The following is a 20766-nucleotide window of genomic DNA, read 5'->3' on the forward strand; positions in this document are numbered from 1 at the left end:
CTAAAAGAGAAGAACATGCAGCCAAGAATACTTTATCCAGCAAGGCTGTCATTTAGAATGGATGGAGAGATGCAGAGCTTCCGAGACCGGAAGCAACTGAAAGAATATGTGACCACTAAGCCAGCCCTGCAAGAAATATTAAGGGGTTTCTATAAAAGGAGAAAGACCCCAAGAGTGATATAGAACAGAAATTTACAGAGACAATCTATAGAAACAAGGACTTCACAGGCAACATGACAATAAATTCATATCTTTCAATAATCACTCTCAACTTGAATGGCCTAAATGGTCCCATAAAACGGCATAGGGTTGCAGTTTGGATAAAAAGACAGGACCCATCAATATGCTGTCTATAAGAGACTCATTTTGAACCTAAAGATACATCCAGATTGAAAGTGAAGGGATGGATATCCATCTTCCATGCCAAAGGACCTCAAAAGAAAGCTGGGATTAACAATTCTTGTATCAGACAAATTAGATTTTAAGCTAAAGACTGTAGTTAGAGACACAGAAGGACACTATTATCATTCTTAAAGGGTCTACCCAAGAAGAAGACCTAACAATTGTAAATATCTATGCCCCCAACATGGGAGCAGCCACCTACATGAGCCAACTGTTAACCAAAATAAAGAATCATATTGATAACAATACGGTAATTGTAAGAGACCTCAATACTCCACTCTCAGCAACAGACAGATCATCTAAGCAGAAAATGAACAAAGAAACAAGAGCTTTGAATGACACACTGGACCAGGTGGCCCTCATAGATATATACAGAACATTCCACCCTAAAACAACAGAATACTCATTCTTCTTGAGCACACATGGAACTTTCTCCAGAATAGATCACATCCTGGGTCACAAATCAGGTCTCAACTGATACCAAAAGATTGAGATTATTCCCTGCATCTTCTCAGACCATCATGCTTTAAAACTGGAACTCAATCACAAGAAAAAATTTGAAAGAAATTCCAACACTTGGAAGCTAAAGACTACTCTGCTCAAGAATGTTTGGGTCAACGAGGAAATCAAAGAAGAACTTAAACAATTCATAGAAACCAATGAGAATGAAAATACATCGGTCCAAAACCTAAGGGATATTGCAAAGGGGGTCCTAAGGGGGAAATACATAGCCATCCAAGCCTCACTCAAAGAGAAAAATTCCAAATTCATGAACTAACTTTACACCTTAAAAAACTAGAGAAAAAACAACAACCGATGCCTAAGCCACGCATTAGAGGAGAAATTATTAAGATTAGAGCAGAGATCAATGAATTAGAAACCAGAAACACAGGAGATCAGATCAAGGAAACTAGAAGCTTGTTCTTTGAAAGAATTAATAAGATCAATAAACCACTGGCCAGGCTTATCCAAAAGAAAAGAGAAAGGACCCAAATTAATAAAATTATAAATGAAAGGGGAGAGTGACTAACTCTCTCATGACTAACACCAAGGAAATAGAAACAATTATTAGAAATTATTAACACCTACATGCCAATAAATTAAGCAACCTGGAAGAAATGGACGCCTTCCTGGAAACCTATAAACTGCCAAGACTGAAACAGGAAGAAATTGACAACCTGAATAGGCCAATACCCAGTAACGAGATTGAAACCGTGATCAAAAACCTCCCAAAAAACAAGTGTCCTGGGCCTGATGGATTCCCTGGGGAATTCTACCAAACATTCAAAGAAGAAACAATACCCATTCTCCTGAAGTTGTTTCAAAAAATAGAAACAGAAGGAAAGCTTCCAGACTCATTCTATGAGGTCAGCATTACCTTAATTCCCAAACCAGGCAAAGATCACATCAAAAAGGAGAATTTCAGACCAATATCCCTGATGAATATGGATTCCAAAATTCTCAACAAAATCCTAACTAAATAGGATCCAGCAATACATTAAAAGGATCATCCACCATGACCAACTGGGATTTATCCCCGGGATGCAAGGGTGGTTCAACATTTGCAAATCAATGTAATAGAACACATTAATAAGAGGAGAGAGAACTATATGGTCCTCTCAACTGATGCAGAAAAAGCATTTGACAAAATACAGCACTCTTTCCTGATTAAAATTCTTTAGAGTATAAGGATAGAGGGAATATTCCTCAAGTTCATAAAATCCATCTATGAAAAACCCACAGTGAATATCATCCTCAATGGGGAAAAAAAGAGAGCCTTTCCCTTAAGATCAGGAACACACCCAGGATGCCCATGCCCACTCTCGCCACTACTGTTCAAAGTAGTACTAGAAGTCCTAGCAACAGCAATCAGACAACAAAAAGAAATAAAATATATTCAAATTGGCAAAGAGGAAGTCAAACTCTCTCTCTTCACAGATGACATGATACTTTATGTGGAAAACCCAAAAGACTCCACCCCCAAATTACTAGAACTCATACAGCAATTCAGTAATGTGGCAGGATACAAAATCAATGCACAGAATCAGTTGCTTTCTTATACACTAACAACGCAACTGTAGAAAGAGAAATTAGAGAAATGATTCCATTTACCATAGCACCAAAAACCATAAGATACCTCGGCATAAACCTAACCAAAGAGGCAAAGAATCTATACTCTAGGAACCACAGGACACTCATGAAAGAAATGGAAGAAGACACAAAAAGATGGAAAAACATTCCATGCTCATGGATCAGAAGAATAAACATTGTTTAAATGTCTATGCTGCCCAGAGCAATCTATACCTTCAATGCCATCCCGATCAAAATTCCAATGCCATTTTTCAAAGTGCTGGAACAAACAATCCTAAAATTTGTATAGTATCAGAAAAGACCCCGAATCACCAAGGAAATGTTGAAAAGGATAAACAAACCTGGGGGCATCACATTGCCTGATTTCAAGCTATATTACAAAGCCGTGATCACCAAGACAGCATGGTCCTGGCACAAAAACAGACATATGGACCAATGGAACAGAATATAGAGCCCATATATGGACCCTCAACTCTATGGTCAAATAATCTTCGAAAAAGAGGGAAAAAATATGCAATGGAAAAAAGTCTCTTCAATAAATGGTGCTGGGAAAATTGGACAGCTATATACAGAAGAATGAAACTCGACCATTCTCTAATACCATACACAAAGATAAACTCAGAACAGATGAAAGACCTCAATGTGAGACAGGAATCCATCAAAATCCTAGAGGAGAACATAGGCAGTAACCTCTTTGACATCAGCTACAGCAACTTCTTCCAAGATACATCTCCAAAGGCTAGTGAAACAAAAGCAAAAATCATCTTTTGGGACTTCATCAAGATAAAAAGCTTCTGCACAGCAAAGGAAACAGTCAACAAAACAAAGAGGGAACACACAGAATGGGAGAAGATATTTGCAAATGACACTACAGATAAAGGGCTGGTATCCAAGATCTATAAAGAACTTCTCAAACTCAACACCCAAAAAACAAATAATCAAGTCAAAAAATGGGCAGAAGACATGAACAGACACTTCTCCAAAGAAGTCATACAAATGGCTAACAGACACATGAAAAAATGTTCATCATCATTAGCCATCAGGGAAATTCAAATCAAAACCACACTGAGATTCCACCTTACACCAGTTAGAATGGCAAAAACTGACAAGGCAAGAAACAACAAAAGTTGGAGAGGTTGTGGAGAAAGGGGAACCCTCTTACACTGTTGGTGGGAATGCAAGTAGGTATAGCCACTTTGGAAACCAGTGTGGAGGTGCCTCAGAAAATTAAAAATAGAGCTACCCTATGACCCAGCATTTGCAGTACTGGGTATTTACCCCAAAGACACAGATGTAGTGAAAAGAAGGCCCATATGCACCCCAATGTTCATAGCAGCAATGTCCACAATAGCCAAACTGTGGAAAGAGCCAAGAGGCCCTTCAACAGATGAATGGATAAAGAAGATATGGTCCATATATACAATGGAATATTACTCAGCCATCAGAAAGGATGAATACCCAACCATTACATCAACATGGATGGGACTGGAGGAAATTATGCTAAGTGAAATAAGTCAAGCAGAGAAAGTCAATTATCATATGGTTTCACTTATTTGTGTAACATAAGGAATAGCATGGAGGATGTTAGGAGAAGGAAGGGAAAAACGAAGGGGGGGAATCAGAGGGGGAGACGAACCATGAGAGACTATGGATTCTGAGAAACAACCTGAGGGTTTTAGAGGGTGGGGGGGTGGGGGGATGGGTTAGCCCGGTGATGGGTATTAAGGAGGGCAAGTACTGCATGGAGCACTGGGTGTTACACAAAAACAATGAATCAAGGATCACTACATCAAAAACTAATGATGTATTGTATGGTGACTAACATAATAAAATTAAATTTTAAAAAATTAAAAAAACAAAATTTATAAAATGTAAAATTAACCATTTTAAGTATATAGTCCAGTGGTATTAAGTACATTCCTACAATTGTGTAATCATTGCCGTCAATCACCAGAACTCTTTTCATCTTAAAAAACTGAAACTCTGTACCAATTAAACAATAATTCCCATTCTCCCTTTCCCCCAAACCCTGGCAATGACCATTCTACTTTCTGTCTCTATGAATCTAACTCCCCTAGGTATCTCAAAAAAGTGAAATTACACAGTATTTTTCTTTTTGTGGCTGGATTATTTCAGTTAGCATAATGTCCTCAAAGTTCATCTATGTTGTAGCATGTGTCAGAATTTCCTTCCTTTTAAAGGCTGAATAATATTGCCTTGTAGATAGATAGCACATTTTGTTTATGCATTGATCCATCAACAGATACGTGGGATACTGGTTATTGTGAATGATGCTATGAACATGGGTACACAAATATCTGTTCTAGTCCCTGATTTCAATGCTTTTGGCTGTATACTCACAAGTGAAATTGCTGAATCCTATAGTAATTTTCACTTTAATTTTCTGAGGAGCTGCTCAAACAGCCAACTGTTTCCACAATGACTGCACCATTATATCCTGCCACCAGTGGTGCAGTGTTCCAATTTCTCCATATCCTTGCTAACACTTGTTATTTTCTGTTGTTGTTGGTTTGTTGTTTTTGTTTTGAAATAGCTATCTTAATAGATATGAAATGGTCTATCATTGTGGGGTGTTTTTTTTTTTTTTCAGTATAGTCAAACACAGTGTTACATTAGTTTCAGGTGTACAACTTAGTGTTTTGACAAGTTTATACATTATGCTACATTCACCACAAGCATACCAATCATCTCTCCCATTACATTGCTATTACAATATCATTGACTATATTCCTTAGGCTGTGCCTTTTATTCTCATGACTTACTCATTTCATTACTGGAAGCCTGTATCTCCCACTTCCCTTCCTTCTGGCAACCATTAGTTTATTCTCTGTATGTATAGGTCTGATGCTGTTTACTTCTTTTTTTTAGATTCTACTTACGAGTAGAATCATATGTTGTCTTTCTCAGTCTGATTTATTTCACTTAGCATAATACACTCTAGGTCCACTGATGTCATCTCAAATGGCACAGTCTCATCCTTTTCTATGGCTATGTAATATTCGTGTGTGTGTGTGTGTGTGTGTGTGTGTACCACATTTTTCTTATCCATTCATCTAATGATGGACACTGAAGTTGCTTCCATATCTTGGCTATCGTAAATAATGCTACAATAAACACAGGGGTGCACATTTTTGAATTAGTGATTTTTTTAAAAGATTTTATTTATTTGACAGAGAGAGAGAGCACAAGCAGGGGGAGCGGCAGGGAGAGGGAGAGGGAGAAGCAGGCTCAATCCCAGGACCCCAGGATCATGACCCGAACTGAAGGCAGATGCTTAAACGACTGACCCACCCGTGCGCTCCTGAATTAGTGTTTTCATTTCATTGGATAAATACCCATTAGTGGAATTAAGGGACTATATATTCCTATTTGTAATTTTTTTAGGAACCTCCATACTGTTTTCCACAGTGGCTGCACCAATTTACATTCCCACCAACAGTGCAACAGAGTTCCCCTCATCTCCACATCCTCACCAACACTTGTTATTTCTTGTCATTTTGATTTTAGCCATTCTGACAGGTATAAGGTGGTATCTTACTGTGGTTTTGATTTGCATTTCCCTGGTGACTAATGATTTTGAGCATCTTTTCATGTGTCTATTGGCCATTTGTGTGTCTTCTTTGGAAAAATGTCTATTCAGGTCCTCTGCCCACTTTTCAATCACACTGTTTTTTTTTTTCTTTTTGATATTAAGTTACATAAATTCTTTATGTATTTTGAATATTAACCCCTTACCAGATATACCATTTGCAAATATCTTCTCCCATTCAGGAGGTTGTCTTCTTGTTTTGTTGCTGTGCAAAACCTTTTTATTTTGATGTAGTCCCAAGAGTTTATTTTTGCTTTCATTTCCCTTGTCTGAGGAGACATATCCAGAAAAATGTTACTGTGGCTGATGTCAGAGAAATTACTGCCTGTGCTCTCTTCTAGGATTTTAATGGTTTCGGGTCTCACATTTAGGCCTCTAATCCACTTTCAGTTTATTTCTGTGTATGGTGTTAGAATGTGGTCCAGTTTCATTCTTTTATGTGTAGCTGTCTAACTTTCCCAGAATTCTAAAATTCTACCACTATCTATGTAGGTATGAATTGTTTTCATTTGTCCAACTACATAGCTAATGGACACTACAATTTTGTGCTTATCTCCAACACAGAGAAAAATTTATTATTCAATATTATTTTATCCCCCTCATTTTCTATATAATTTCTCTCTGGTAATTTTATTAGATAGATACTGAGCCTCCTAGAATTATTCTTTCATATTTTCTTTCATATAATTATTTATTTTCCTCATTTATTTTTCACTATATTCTGGGTAATTATATCACCTTTAACTTCCAGAAGATTTGTCCTTTAAAAAGTGTCCATTCTATTAGCCCTTTTTGAAAATGTTATCAATTATATTTTTAATTCCTAAGAATTCTTTCTTGCTGATTGCTCCCTTTTCATGCCAATCTATTATTTTGTTTATAGATTTTATTGATACTAAAATATCTCTGAAATAGAAAATTGGAATTTATTTAAAGTTCTCTCAGGGTTTTAAATGTTTTGTGTTGTCTAACATTAGTTATTCTCCTTATTCACCCTGAGCTATATCTTTTATGCTATTATGTTTCCTCAAACATCTGTAGATACATATGAATAGAGGACTGGATTGACTGATACAGACATTAGTATGGACTCCCTCCACAATTGTACAAGTCTAGTTCCCTAACTGGACTCTCCTCTGAATAGGTGAACTGTGGAAGTTATGTATAACAGAATATGGCAACATACAGACTCCACTTGAGGATATGTGGGCATGAAGAAGGAAGGAGAGTTGGGATATATCCCACTCTCTCCAACCTAACTGCCAAAATAAGAAGGGCTTGGCATAGTAAGTATAACTTTTTCCAGATTTATTCTCCTCTTCAGAACTTCTAACATTATTTCATCACTTTGTGCTTAGTTCTTATTTCTCAGGCCCTTTTACTCCCTCCAGGTCTCCTTGTTAGGCATGTACTTCACTTTCCTTAGAGAACAGTTCTCTCATTCATTCTTGGGTTAAACACTGGGAGTGTATATGCTATGTATAGGGTGTACGTCTGGCTTAGCTATGTAGAATTAATTTCTTTAATCAGTTACAGGTTCTCTCCGGCTCTTTGTATTATTATTGACTCTGACATTTCTCTAAATCTGTTTTATTCATTTTGGCCTATGTTTTTTCTATCTTGTCAATCTGATACTACCTGCTTTCTAATTTACCAAAAATATGCACAATTTCTGGCTCCCTAGAGCGGCATCATTTCTTGTTTCCTAGTGCTTTTATTGATTTATTCTCTTTCATATTGACATAGAAAATAGGTAGACAGATGATGGAAAAATGGGAAAGGAGGAAGGGAAGGAGGAAGAGAGGTTTGATTGATTATATCCAGGACTCTACAAGTCTGCTGCGTCCACTTTAGTTCTAGTCACACTCTTCTCTTTTTTGATATACTAAAAAAGCTTCAATAAACACCCTCCTGCCTCTATTTGTACACCAATACAAGCCATTCTCCCAGTGGAAGATTTGAATGATTAAATACAAAGTGTCTGTTGAATTTAGTGACACATCCCTCATTTGAGACCATAGAAAAAACAATTTCTATTAAATGATGAAGATGGGAACCAGCTTGCAGTGGGTTAAAAAGTGGAAGATGAGGAAATGAAGACAGTGATTATTTTACAATTCATTCCAGAAAAATAACTATAAAAAGGAAGAAAAGAAAGATATGGTAGGGCAAGATAGAGAGAACTCAATGGGCACAGAAAGGGACTCTGGAATTAAAGGTGAGAGGAACTAATCAGTACAGACAGTTCCCTAAAAGCATAAAAGGGAAGGGTACAGAATGCAGGTAAATATCATCAATCAAGGGTATTAGCTGCAAACAGCAGAACTTACTGTCATCAGTCCAAATACAAAAAGAAATTATTAAAATATGATGCCCCCAAATCCCAGGGAAAGTTGAGTTAAGCCTACAGAGCCAGAAACAACACTCACAGCCACAGGAACTGTTTCAGCAAATATTCCCCTGCTGCCACCACGGAAAAGAGATATGGCAACCCACCATTTGACCGAGGACATTAGACCCCAGAACTTCTGCCACTGCATCAACTGAAAGCCAAAATCTTCCACACCTCATTCAATACAAAATGGATTCCACATGGTGCTTTCTTCTTCCTGTTACTCTTTTCTAAAGAGTGGTCTCATGTAAGTGTATGTGATTAGCAGTGCCTATGTACCTGCAAAGATAACACCAGAAGCAAGGGAAACTGAGAAGGTGAGTTTCTGAATCCACCTTAGAAAGGTGGGACTCAGAGTTGGGAACATTCTCAAAAACATTATAATGATAATGAGTGTTCAAAATGAGGACATATTCAGGAAGCAGACAGATAAGCATTACAAGTGGTAGACACTATTAACACAAGAGAGAAGGAAGAGCACATGCAAAGAAATTAAGGTAGTTTTATAAGTTTCATGGTAGAAAACTGAAGAGGATTCCAGCTCGATTACCTTTTCTTTGTTGACTTTGAGGGGTGGAGGTCATCTATTAAGAGTCAGAAGTCTAAAGAGAGTAGAGAAGGTCTGAAAGAACAAGTTGTGAAACAAACAAGGGTTTTATCAACAGGCAATTCACAGAAGACATGCAAATGGCCAGGAAACATATAAAAAGATGATCAACCACACTAAAAATCAGGGAAATTAAAATTAAAACCATGAGCTTTTTTCCATATGTGATATTGGCAAAAAATGACAGGGTTGACAATATCAAGTACTGGTGATAGTCTGAGGAAAAATGTGTCTCAAACACTGCTGGTGGGAGAGTATATGGCTACTCTGGAGGGCACTTCAACCATGTCCATTATGAGCCATCAATTCTACTTTTTGATATATATTTTTTAAAGATTTTATTTATTTGAGAGAGAGAAAGAGAGCGCACAAGCAGGCAGAGGGGTGGAGGCAGAGGGAGAAGCAGGGAGCCCAATGCAGGGCTCAAGCCCAACACCCTGGGATCATGACTTAAGCTGAAGGCAGACACTTAACCAAAGGAGCCACCCAGGAGCCCCTCCACTTTTTGATATATCTACAACTGCACAAAAAGAACATGTACCAAAGATGCTCATTTCACTGTTGTTCATGAAACCGTATAAGGAAAACAAACTTCTAAAGAACCAACCTTAGTAAATAACAGATTCAATGCAGCAACTTGAATCTCAAGAAATCAAGAATCACCAGAATCTCAAACACATTCCTTCATTATTGATTGTATAACAGCCCCAACTTTCCTGACAGTCAGGGTCGATTATTCTTGCCAAGATAGTGGCTGTCTTCTTGTCTCCCGATTCCTAGACAAGGAGCCTAAAGATTCCAGGGAAGAGTTGTAACTTACATTCAGTGGGACTCTGACTGAGTCACCTGATGGGAGTGTTTCCCCATTCAGTGCTGTAACAGCACTCCAACCGGTCATAAGGGTTAACTTGCTTCAAGCTTATGTACCTCGGCTTGCTGACCTAAGTCCCTTGATATGTAGCAGAACTAACACGTTCCTTGAGATTTTCAGTCCACTGGCCTTGACGAGTGAAGGACCAAACTTTCCCAGAAGATAAGGCCTGACTACATTAGAAAACAGCGGCCATGGATGCCAGCAAGTCTGCTCAGGGTCATGGAGGCAGATGACTAACTGCCTGCACACTGCTTCTCCTGAACACAGCCCCCACCCCCCGGTTTACAATAGCCAAGACATGGAACAACCTAAGCGTCCATCAACAGGTAAGTGGATAAAGAAAATATATATGTGTTAGAATACTATTCAGCCATTAAAAAAAAGGAAATCCTGCCATTTGAGACAACATGCATGGACCCTGAAGGCATTATGCTAAGTGAAATAAGTCAGAGGACAAATACTTCATGATATCACCTATATGTGGAATCTAAAAACAAACGAAACAAAACAAACTCATAAGGAAATCAGATATACGGTTACCAGAGGAGAGATGTGGGGGAATTGAATGAAAGCAGCCAAAAGGTACACACTTCTAGTTATAAGATAAATAGGTACTGGGGATGTACTGTACAACATTTTAACTAAAATAAATACTGCTGCATGGCATATTTAAACATTACTAAGAGAGTAAATGCTAAAAGTTTTATCACAAGGAAAAAAACTTTTCTTGCATCTATACAAGATGATGGATGTTAACTTACTGTGATAATCATTTTGCATTATGTGTCAATAAGTCATTACTTTGTACATCTTAAACTTATATAGTGCTCTATGTCAATTATATCTCAGTACAACTGAAAGGAAAAAGAAGAAAATATTCCATACGGACTTAGACAGTATAGCTGGCATGTGACTATACCACATATGTCTATTCCTATCAGACTGAATTACTCGCCCTTTCAAATTGGAAGGGGTCCACCATGGTCAATCTTCCACCAAGTGGTTGGTTGGTTACCTTGAGAAATGGTGCTCTAGCAGAGGACTGGCCTGGATTGCTGACAGGTTGGACATTCAGAGGTCTCAGTAGCTAGATCACCTTGGTAAGTGGGAGCACATGCTGTGAGGTTCCTGCAGAGCCCCACCTCTGCTACCGTAGTCCTTTCTTCCATGGACCCATCATGCCAGCACTGAGGTAGTAAATGAAGAGGCAGGCTGGCAGCAACTGGCCACATCCCTCTGTCTACCTGGTTGTGTATGCCTCTTCTGTGCTAGGCACATTGTGACCACTTCCACATGAGCAACCACATTTGCTTCTGGCTTTTACTACTGCCTATCTGTCCTTATATAGTCTGTGAACCACTTCTGTGTTCACAGAAAGTGGATGACCTCTGAAAGGATTCTGCCTTCTCACAATCTTTAAAGACCTCACCTAGATGCAGCGACAGTGCAGCTACTGTCCATTTTCAGTTTGCACCCACATACCAAATGGCTCAATTATACAACGAGCTCGGACTTTTCCCTCCACATAGCCATATATGTAAGCTGAGGAAAAGGTGCATATCTAATAGCCATGAAAACCTGGGATCTAGACTCCTGCTTACTCAGCTGGCACATCTACTTTGTTCCCACTCCTGCTCTATCCCAGATGTACTACACCTCCATCTAATCATTGTTGCTGGGCCTGCCTGACCGTAGGACTCGGTGGTCTGAAAGAACTCAGCTCATTATGGGCAGTTCCAAGTGCATGGCCCCTTGCTGATTCCATGACCAGCTGCTCTATTTTTACCAGAACCCAGTAGTATGGCAGGAGTTTCTGGGATATAATTCTCTTTCTTAAGGACATGTAATTCTCCTCTGCTTATAGCACAGACAAGCACTCAGCCTCTCCTGACCCTGTGCTTGCTTGGCTATGATGCACTGCCTTACTTTAATGCTGTTGCTAATATTGTGTCCCTTTACTGTAATAAACTCTAGATTTGTAAGCATTGTCATCGTGGGTCCTGTGCATCTTTTAGCAATTAAATACTGCTCAACCATCACTGTTAATGTAAAAACCTAGAAAGGTGAATACTCAGAACAGATAATTAGCTGATTATTTACTGATAAATGTTGCTGAGGTTTTTCAACAAAACTACCACTTTGATTAATATATCATTCATTCAGTTTTAAAGATTTCTCTTATAGTTGTTTGGTCAATTGGTAGCCTTTTAAAACTTTTTTTTTATTGTAAAATAAAACACAGATACAGAAACCTATACAAAAGAGATGTGACAGAGTTTAATGTTATTGTAACATACACCCTTGTAACCACCATTCAAGAAATAAAACTCTGCTAGCATTTCAGGAGCTCCTTCATGTACCCCCTTCCTAACTACTACTCTTTTTTTTCCCCTAAAAGTAGCCACCCCCCTGACTTTTATAGTAATCACTTCTTGGCATTTCTTTATAGGTTTATCAGCCAAGTGTGTATCCCTAGTTACCAGTTTAGTTTTGCCTACTTTTTAAAATTTCATGTGTCTTCTAAATTTCTCTAAATTTACACCTACCCCCTCCATCCCTTTCCTTTGTAATGAAGAACGTGTGTGGTTTGATCTATCGTTTCCTACCATCTGGTTTTGCTGATTGCATATCCATGGTGCAGTTCAATGTGTTCCTCTGTCTTCTCTCTGTCCTGCGAATTAGCAGCTGCATACAGAGACCTGACCAGATTTAGGTTTGAGGTCTTTAGCAAGTTGTTAGTGGTGTTTTGCTCTTTCATGCAACGATGTGGAGTTTTCTCCTTTGTGACATTAGCAGCTGTGGATGCTCAGCGTTACCAATCCCTACATTGATATCATCTTATTTTTTTTCTAGTGTTCTTTCTATAACACATTAATTAGGAAGGACCTATCATAAAACTGGGTTATTGCATATTGATAACAATTTGTGCCCTTTACATCTGAAAGTCAGATTTGCTGGATATAAAATCCTCGGTTCACCATTTTCTTCCCTTGAGCATCTTAAAAAAGTGATTCCAATTTGTTCCAGCATAAAACATATTAAAAAGTCTGATGATAATTTCATTTGTTTTAACCCGTAAGTCATGTGTTGTTTATGTCTTGAAGTACAAATGACTTTTTGTCTTTTTCTTTAAAGTTCATATACTTTTTTGGAATGCCTGGGTGGCTCAGTCAGCTGTGTCTGCTTTAGGCTCAGGTCATGATCCCAGGGTCCTGGGAAGAAGTCCTGTGGCGGTGTTGGGTCCCCTGCTCTGCAGGCCCCTCCCCCTGCTCGTGCTCTGGCATGCTCATGCATGTATCCTCGCGCGTGTGGGCTCTGATAAATAAATAAAACCTTAAAAAAATAAAGTTATATAATTTTACTAGATACATCTTGGTCATACCTGGTTTAAATTCTTAGATACAGACTGTATTCTTCCAATGTCATTTTGAATCTTTTTTGTTGTTTATTTCAAGAGAGTTCTGAATTATAGTTTCTAGGATTTCTTCTGTTCCCTTGCTCTCATTTACTTCTTCAGGGACTCCTATTATCTATATGTTGCACATTCTTTCTACCTTCAATAATCGTCGATTTTGCCTGAATCCTTTATCTCTTTTTTTTTTAATTTTTCCTTTTTTTTAATAATTTTATTTTATTTTGTTATATTAGTCACCATACATTATATCATTAGTTTTTATTTATTTTTTTAAAGATTTTATTTATTTGACAGAGAGAGACACAGTGAGAGAGGGAACACAAGCAGGGGGAGTGGGAGAGGGAGAAGCAGGCTTCCCACAGAGCAGGGAGCCCGATGTGGGGTTTGATCCCAGGGATCGAACCTGAGCCGAAGGCAGATGCTTAAAAACTGAGCCACCCAGGCGCCCCACATCATTAGTTTTTAATGTAGTGTTCCATGATTCATTGTTTGCGTATAACACCCAGTGCTCCATGCAATACGTGCCCTCCTTAATACCCATCACTGGGCTAACACACCCCCTACCCCCCAAAATTTGCCTCCTTTTAACTATCTATTTCTTTAGGATATCATCTACTCTGTTTATCCATTCTTGTGTTCCTTCTAGGTAGTTTTCATTTCTAAAGGTTTCCTTTTTTTCTTAATTATCTCCTGAATTCTGTCACATCATCTCTGAACTCTTTCATGTGTATGTCATTTTCTTAATGTCTTTTAGTTTGTACTCAAAAAGGTCACAGTTTTGTTAGGGAGGATAGGAATGCTATTCTCCTTACCCTCTTTTCTCTTATAAATTTGAATGGGTTTTGACTTCAATGCTTTTCTATAGCTCATTTTTGGTTCTTCTGAACTTTTAGAAGAAACTGTGGCTTATAGAACTTCCCTCTTCTTTTGTTTCCATATGGTGTTCAATTGGCACTTGCATTCTGGGTTTTTTTCTTTTACCCTCCTGCTTTTATCTTATCTTTCTCTTTCAAATTTTATCTCTACTGTCCCCATCTGGCTCAATGTTGATTCCACTCCTAACAGCATCTCCACAGTGTGGAGCACTGTGGAGCTGACTCAAAAGTCAGCTATGGAAGGTAGTTTCAAGAGTTCACACCGGCTACATTGCTGTAGGTCCTTCAGACCTTGCCTGGGAACCTACATACTCACCTGCTACTGAGTGGCGAAAACCCCTCCCACTTTCAGCTGCTGTTCTCAAAGTGGACCATTCCACTACCAGTGAATAGCTGTTGACTATTTTGCTCTTTCTTGTTTAGGGGTCCTTTAGATGCTCCATTGTCTTCTCTACTTTTCTACCACATGGATGCCAATACCTTTTAGATGTTATGGCTATGGATGATTCCTCCCCATCTGCTTTAACGTTAGGGGTCACAGAAAGAACTCTCACCTAGCTTTGTGTAAATGTTGTTCAAGGGTTTTTGGTTTTGGTATCCAACAGCTCTTGGCTTCTGAATCATCCTATTCTCCTTATTTCCTCCTATTTTTCTGAACCCCCTTATCATTATCCTTATGAGCACCACCTCCATGCCCACACCTTAAGTAATGGCTGTTCTCCAGCATTTTGCCATAAGCCCCCTGTCTTCTCTCATTCTCCACACTCAGACACCTTCCCTGCCTCCACTCATCCCCCCCAGCAGTAGCTTTTGAAGTCAATATAGTACCAGATGAATGGAACACATTTTAAATACAAAAATATAGATTTGGGGGGGATTGTTTGAGACACTGAGGATGATACTAGGCTCACAGCATTTAAAATTTGTCATTATGATGGTTTCAGAGGTACTGTGGATGTGGCATTCTAGATTCAGTTTCACCCCCGATCATCAGAACTCATGTCCTCGAAGAATTAGATATTTTTACTTAGAGATAAGCACCTCTGTGAACCTACTGAAGGAAAAATGCAGGACTCCTCTTAAGCAGAGAGTAGCTAATTTATGCCAGTTTTTTTCCTATTGAATCAACAAAAGAATACAGCTGATTCTGAAATATATGAAGTAAGATATTTCATAGGAAACATCATCTACTCTGTACCTGATTCAATAAGTACTAGAAAAACACAGGAAAAATGCAATAAATACTGGTTGGTTATTGGCTGGCTTATTGTATAATCATGGTAAATTGTGCTACTGGATTTTTCCTGGAATCTCAATCAGTGTCTGCCAAATAATTTTATGTCCAAAGGTTTAATTCGTGTGATTTATTTCTAGTTTCCAAATAATGGGAGGATAATCTCTAAATAAAACTTTCACACTGCTAATCTCTACAAGTAATTTAGCCACAATTAGGATGCATTAGTCTGGGAAATTTAAAAACAATTCTAAAAAGACCCCTTGATTCCTTACCTGGGAAAAGCAATTCAGTAGGTCTTTTGGTTCTCTAGTGGCCACAGATGGCCACAGCTGAAATGAAGGGACTGTGTTTATTCAGCATGGAAGAATTACCCAGAAAGAATCTGGAAATCATAGTGCAAAAATTTTGCTAAAATTTTTCAAGTATTTTTATATCAATTTAGGGGATTAGTTTATTTAGTTTAAGGTAACACTAACTCCGAGAATAAATATTGTTATTTGGTTTAGCAGAGGTAAATTTAATTGCTGATACTGTTATAAATGTCCTCTCATGAATTATAGGGAGCATCCAGTAAAATGAGCAAAGCACAGTGGACACAGGATGAAGAGCCTTTTTATTCTCCTTAACCATCTTACCCTTCTCCATCTCATCAAACAGTTGACTGGTGCAGGTCTTCATTTTTTTCTCCTATGTCCCTTCCTTCCTCCTCCTATTTTAGTATATGTGCTGCCAAAGCGAGCACCCTTCCTTCCTAATCTTAATCATATAAAAACACTGCAGTTAGTATATACATATACTACTTGTATACTTATAGTGGTCTGAGATGTTGAATGATGATATAGAGGTCAGGGTTGCGGCAGCCAAACTCAAAAGAGATGCTTAAAAAGAATAAAAGCACAATTTACAAAGATATCCCAAGATTAATGGAAACCAACATAGGATGATGTAGTATTGTAGGCTAGCAATAGTGGGAGATCATTAACACCATTAGGCCTAAAAGGAGACAGGAGAGGAAACAGTTCCTAGAACAGAGAGCGCTGCCAGCACCAGGAAAGAGTGCTGTAGTTGATGGAATGAGAAGCCGGCCAAATCTAAAAGATGCAGCCACTTCCAAACCACAACCAGTAGGAAGATGAGAGGGAATAAATTCTCTAACTCCTCTTCCTGTCCTCTGATCCCCTATTGGCTGAAACAAAGCCAAAGCCAAAAGAGCCTGGTTAAAGACTGCAGAGGACAGTTTCTAGGGACACACATACAGGTGGAGAAGAATAGAGAATGCATCCAGCAAAGATAATATGGCCACTTTGTCTGTGAAGCACTGGTACTTTTACTGAAATTAACTGAAAACTTACAGCCATAGAATAATATTCTACATAACAGAAGATTAACTGGAAGATAATAAAAACTTGCAAAATGTTTGCTGAATAAATAAAACTTAGACTGAACTGTAAGCACAATACTAAAGTTAGGTGACTATGGGGCGCCTGGATGGTTCAGTCGGCTAAGCTACTGCCTTTAGGTCAGGTCATAATCCCAGGGTCCTGGAATGGAGCGCCGTGACGCCGTGACACCAGCTCACTGCTCAGCAGGGAGTCTGCTCCTCCCCCTGGCTTGTGCTCTCTCTCTCTCTCTCTCAAATAAATAAAGTTTTTTTAAAAATAAATAAAAAATAAAGTTAGGTGACTAGAACTGATTCTTACTTAAATTTCTAGCAATTAAGGCGCTATCTACTACAGTAGGCTCCTGCTGAAGGTTTATTAGATAGTTGGGTGAATACATGGATGCCTGGATGGACAGATGAATGTATAGATGACTCATAAAATTTTACACACATAACCTTGAATGTTATCTAGTATAGCCCCTTCACTTTGCAAATGAGGAAATGGAGTTTCAAACTGTTTAAAATGCAATACAGAATTAGAACCCAAATTTTATGACTCTAGGCTCTTCTGACTAAAATATGCCATCTCTCATTTACCATTTAAAACTTGCTTCAGGGTGCCTGGGTGGCTCAGTTCGTTAAGCGACTGCCTTCAGCTCAGGTCATGATCCTGGAGTCCCGGGATCGAGTCCCGCATCGGGCTCCCTGCTTGGCAGGGAGTCTGCTTCTCCCTCTGACCCTCTTCCCTCTCATGCTCTCTCTCTCTCATTCTCTCTCTCTCAAATAAAATCTTTAAAAATAAATAAATAAAAAAAATAAAACTTGCTTCAGTCAAATCAAAGTCAACTACTGATGACAAAAACACACACACACACAGACCAAGAATCATCTTACAAAGTGGGATTCATGATCCATGGCACATGCCTTCTGTACTAGCCTTACTACTGAACCAATTAGGAGGAATCCACTTGTCTCTGTGCAACCTAAGCGAGAAATAAACTTGCATCCACAGGAAGTATTTGAGAATATAAGTCCCCAGGGGCGCCTGGGTGTTTCAGTCCTTAAGTGTCTGCCTTCAGCTCAGGTCATGGTCCCAGACTCCTGGGATCGAGCCCTACAACGGTCTCCCTCCCCAGAGGGAAGCCTGCTTCTCCCTCTCCCACTCCCCCTGCTTGTGTTCCTTCTCTCACTGTGTCTCTCTCTGTCAAATAAATAAATATAAGCTTTAAAAAATATTTAATTTAAAAAGAGAATATAAGGCCCCAGAGCAAATGACACTTAAAAATTTTCATTACCCAATCTAAAATATACATACTTGCCTTAATATTATTCAATTAAATCTTTATCTTATTTTCTATGAAAGTACAATAAGAATAAGCTAAACCATGCCAAATTATAAGTAAATTTCTTTATCATTTCCCCAAATACATAATTTTCCATTTTAGAGACCTTTAAAGTTCTGATTGATGAAACACAAAGTATTAATTTCTCACTCCTAACATTAACGTTTTTAATTCTTACATGAAGAACCCAACCCTAAAAAAAATTTTGAAACCCTTCTTAATGATACTAGGCTTAAGCTTAGCAATTCTCCACATGTGGTATAAAGATGATTTTATCCTATTGGTATGTTTATTATTTCTATCTCGTTGTTTATTTAAACACGCAAAAATGTTGATGCAAACACTGTTTAGTACCATTAATTTTCAGTCTTCATTTTAGTGTTTTAGATGCAACGCATTCATGACTTTAAACATACTGTGTAAAATATTAAAAAGTTTGTTTTGAAGCCAGAAGCTATGTTGTAAATATCACCGGGATGTATTTTTTTTTTAACAGATAATTCCAGAAAGATCAAATTACTTGTCCAAGGTCACACAACTTGTTTGTGGCACATATAAGACTAGAATTATATGCTTCTACTTCTTAAAAACTATGTTCATGCCTAGCACATGAATGTTTTTAATAACAACAACTTTCCAAACCTTGCAATTAACATTTAAGTAAAATCCTGCTTAAGGTGATCTCCGGAGTCCAAAATTTCAATCCACTAAATTGCAGAATTATGTTGTTGCAGATATGAAATTTGGGGAGCTAGCTGCAGGTTCCAAAGCCTTCCCAAGACTCCGCTGTGATCTGGCGCCCACAGGGGCCCTTGTTCCGTCTAGCCTAAATAAGGAGAGGTCAATTTTTGGGTTGTGTCTTGGCCCCAGGCCAGTAGAATCTCCAGGGCAGAGCCCATTCGGTCAACCTCCGTCTGGCAATATCCCAGGGCTATAGGGATCCACCTTTCACCTCCTGCCTCTCAGGACCGGTAGCCTATTATTTTCCCGCCCATCCTGGCTGGCCTCACGGAGAATGCGAGAACTCTATTCCACCGCCTCCACCCTACATCCCCCCCATCAAACACACACCTTTAAAGAAGCAGGGAAGAAGACGGTTGCTGGGTGGAAGCCAGTAGCCAATCCCATTACGTCCAATTTTCGGTAGAGCAGGCTTTTTTTTTTTTTTAAACTATCAACATTAGTTGTGATTCTCGACTCGGTAAGTCTAAGTCAGGAAACGACCTGTACTGCGTATCCGTAACTGAGGGGCTTTCTGCGCCAACTAGTATGGGGTGGAAGTTTATGGACACACATGCCCAATATAACAGCAGATACACACACCAGGTTGGTGTTGCCACGTGCCCTGGAAGGGTACTCTCTTCTCCGCTTTAATACAAATTGGCAAAGCAAAGAGAAACGGCGTGCCAGACCTGATTTACATAGAGCCCAGTGCAAGGGTCTCCGCGGGTCTCCGAATCCAGCCTCCTCCGCAAAGGCAGTGATTTGCAAGGAGTGGGCCGGGAGGTGCACGAGAGGAGGACACACAGATATTGAAGGCTCCCCCGCGTGCGTGCGTGCGTGCGTGACTGCGCACGCGCGTTTTTCCGCACCGCCCGCCACGAGGGGCGCGAGTTCCGCAAGGTCTGAAGCCCCCATTCAGCGATTTAGCTCCGGCGCTTCCCTGGCGCCGCTGTCGGGAAACTGCGGGGCCTGACCTCGCCGGAGTCCACCGCCAGGGGGCGATCACCCCACGACGCGGGGGCTCTGGAGGGACTGAGAGGGAGGAAGGCGGGGGAGGGGCGGAGTTCCAGTGGGGCGCCGCGACCCTTACCTCCAGGTAGTACAGGTCCACGGTAGTGATCTGCGAGTCGAGGAAATCTTCATAGGTGTTGAACTGAGTGACTATGTTGTCCACGGCCGTCAGCCCCTCGTCCCGATCCATCGTGATGCCCGGGCCAAAGCGTCCCTAGCGACCGAGGCGCGAGGGCCGGGTCCGGAGGTTCCACCCACTTCGTTTCTTCCAATCAGTTGGGAACCGGTGCGGAGCCCTGTCCGTTAATCCCGCCCCTGTGTTTGTGTCTGAGTTTCAAGTTTCCCTCTAACTCCTGGGAACGCGGTCTCAAATGACCCGCTGCAAATTCAGGTCTGGCACCAGTCAGCTGACTCAAACCTTGGTGAAATATGGAGCCACGTGAGAGATGCAAATTACAATCCAAAATTAAAAATTATGTGACTGCCAAGATGTGTAGACAAAATATTATAGATCGTTGCTATTAATCTCGTTCCAAAACAGTGTTATGCAGGGCAAAAATATCGAGATATAGATATATATATATATAGATCTATATATATCTATATATATATACAGGTGCCTGAAGGTCTGTTTTTGCAAGAAGTGTATCTCAAAACAGAAGTCTTTGGAAACGGTCTTGTGTCCAAAAACAATAACAAAATATTTAATGATTTGTTAAAGTATTTCAAAAATTATATCTTAAAGGCAAATTATTGCTAATGCTTGGATATGAGGAAGAATTTATGAATTTACCAAATTAAAGGA

At 39.4% G+C, this 20766-nt stretch overlaps 1 protein-coding gene across 2 annotated transcripts in view; it reads right to left on the reverse strand.

The window, feature by feature from the left end:
• CFAP299 (cilia and flagella associated protein 299) overlaps nt 1–20151 on the reverse strand; it is a 560242-nt gene extending 540091 nt beyond the window's left edge. For both annotated transcript variants that reach the window (XM_028124230.2, XM_088020519.1), the window contains exon 1: nt 20041–20151. In XM_028124230.2, the coding sequence (XP_027980031.1) occupies nt 20041–20151 (111 nt within the window). The remainder of the gene's footprint in view (nt 1–20040) is intronic.
• Nucleotides 20152–20766: the final 615 nt, after the last annotated feature.

The sequence above is a fragment of the Eumetopias jubatus genome, unplaced genomic scaffold, assembly GCF_037043125.1.
Source record: "Eumetopias jubatus isolate StellerSeaLion01/CBP00866 unplaced genomic scaffold, mEumJub1_p1.0 scaffold_2, whole genome shotgun sequence".
Taxonomy (NCBI): domain Eukaryota; kingdom Metazoa; phylum Chordata; class Mammalia; order Carnivora; family Otariidae; genus Eumetopias; species Eumetopias jubatus.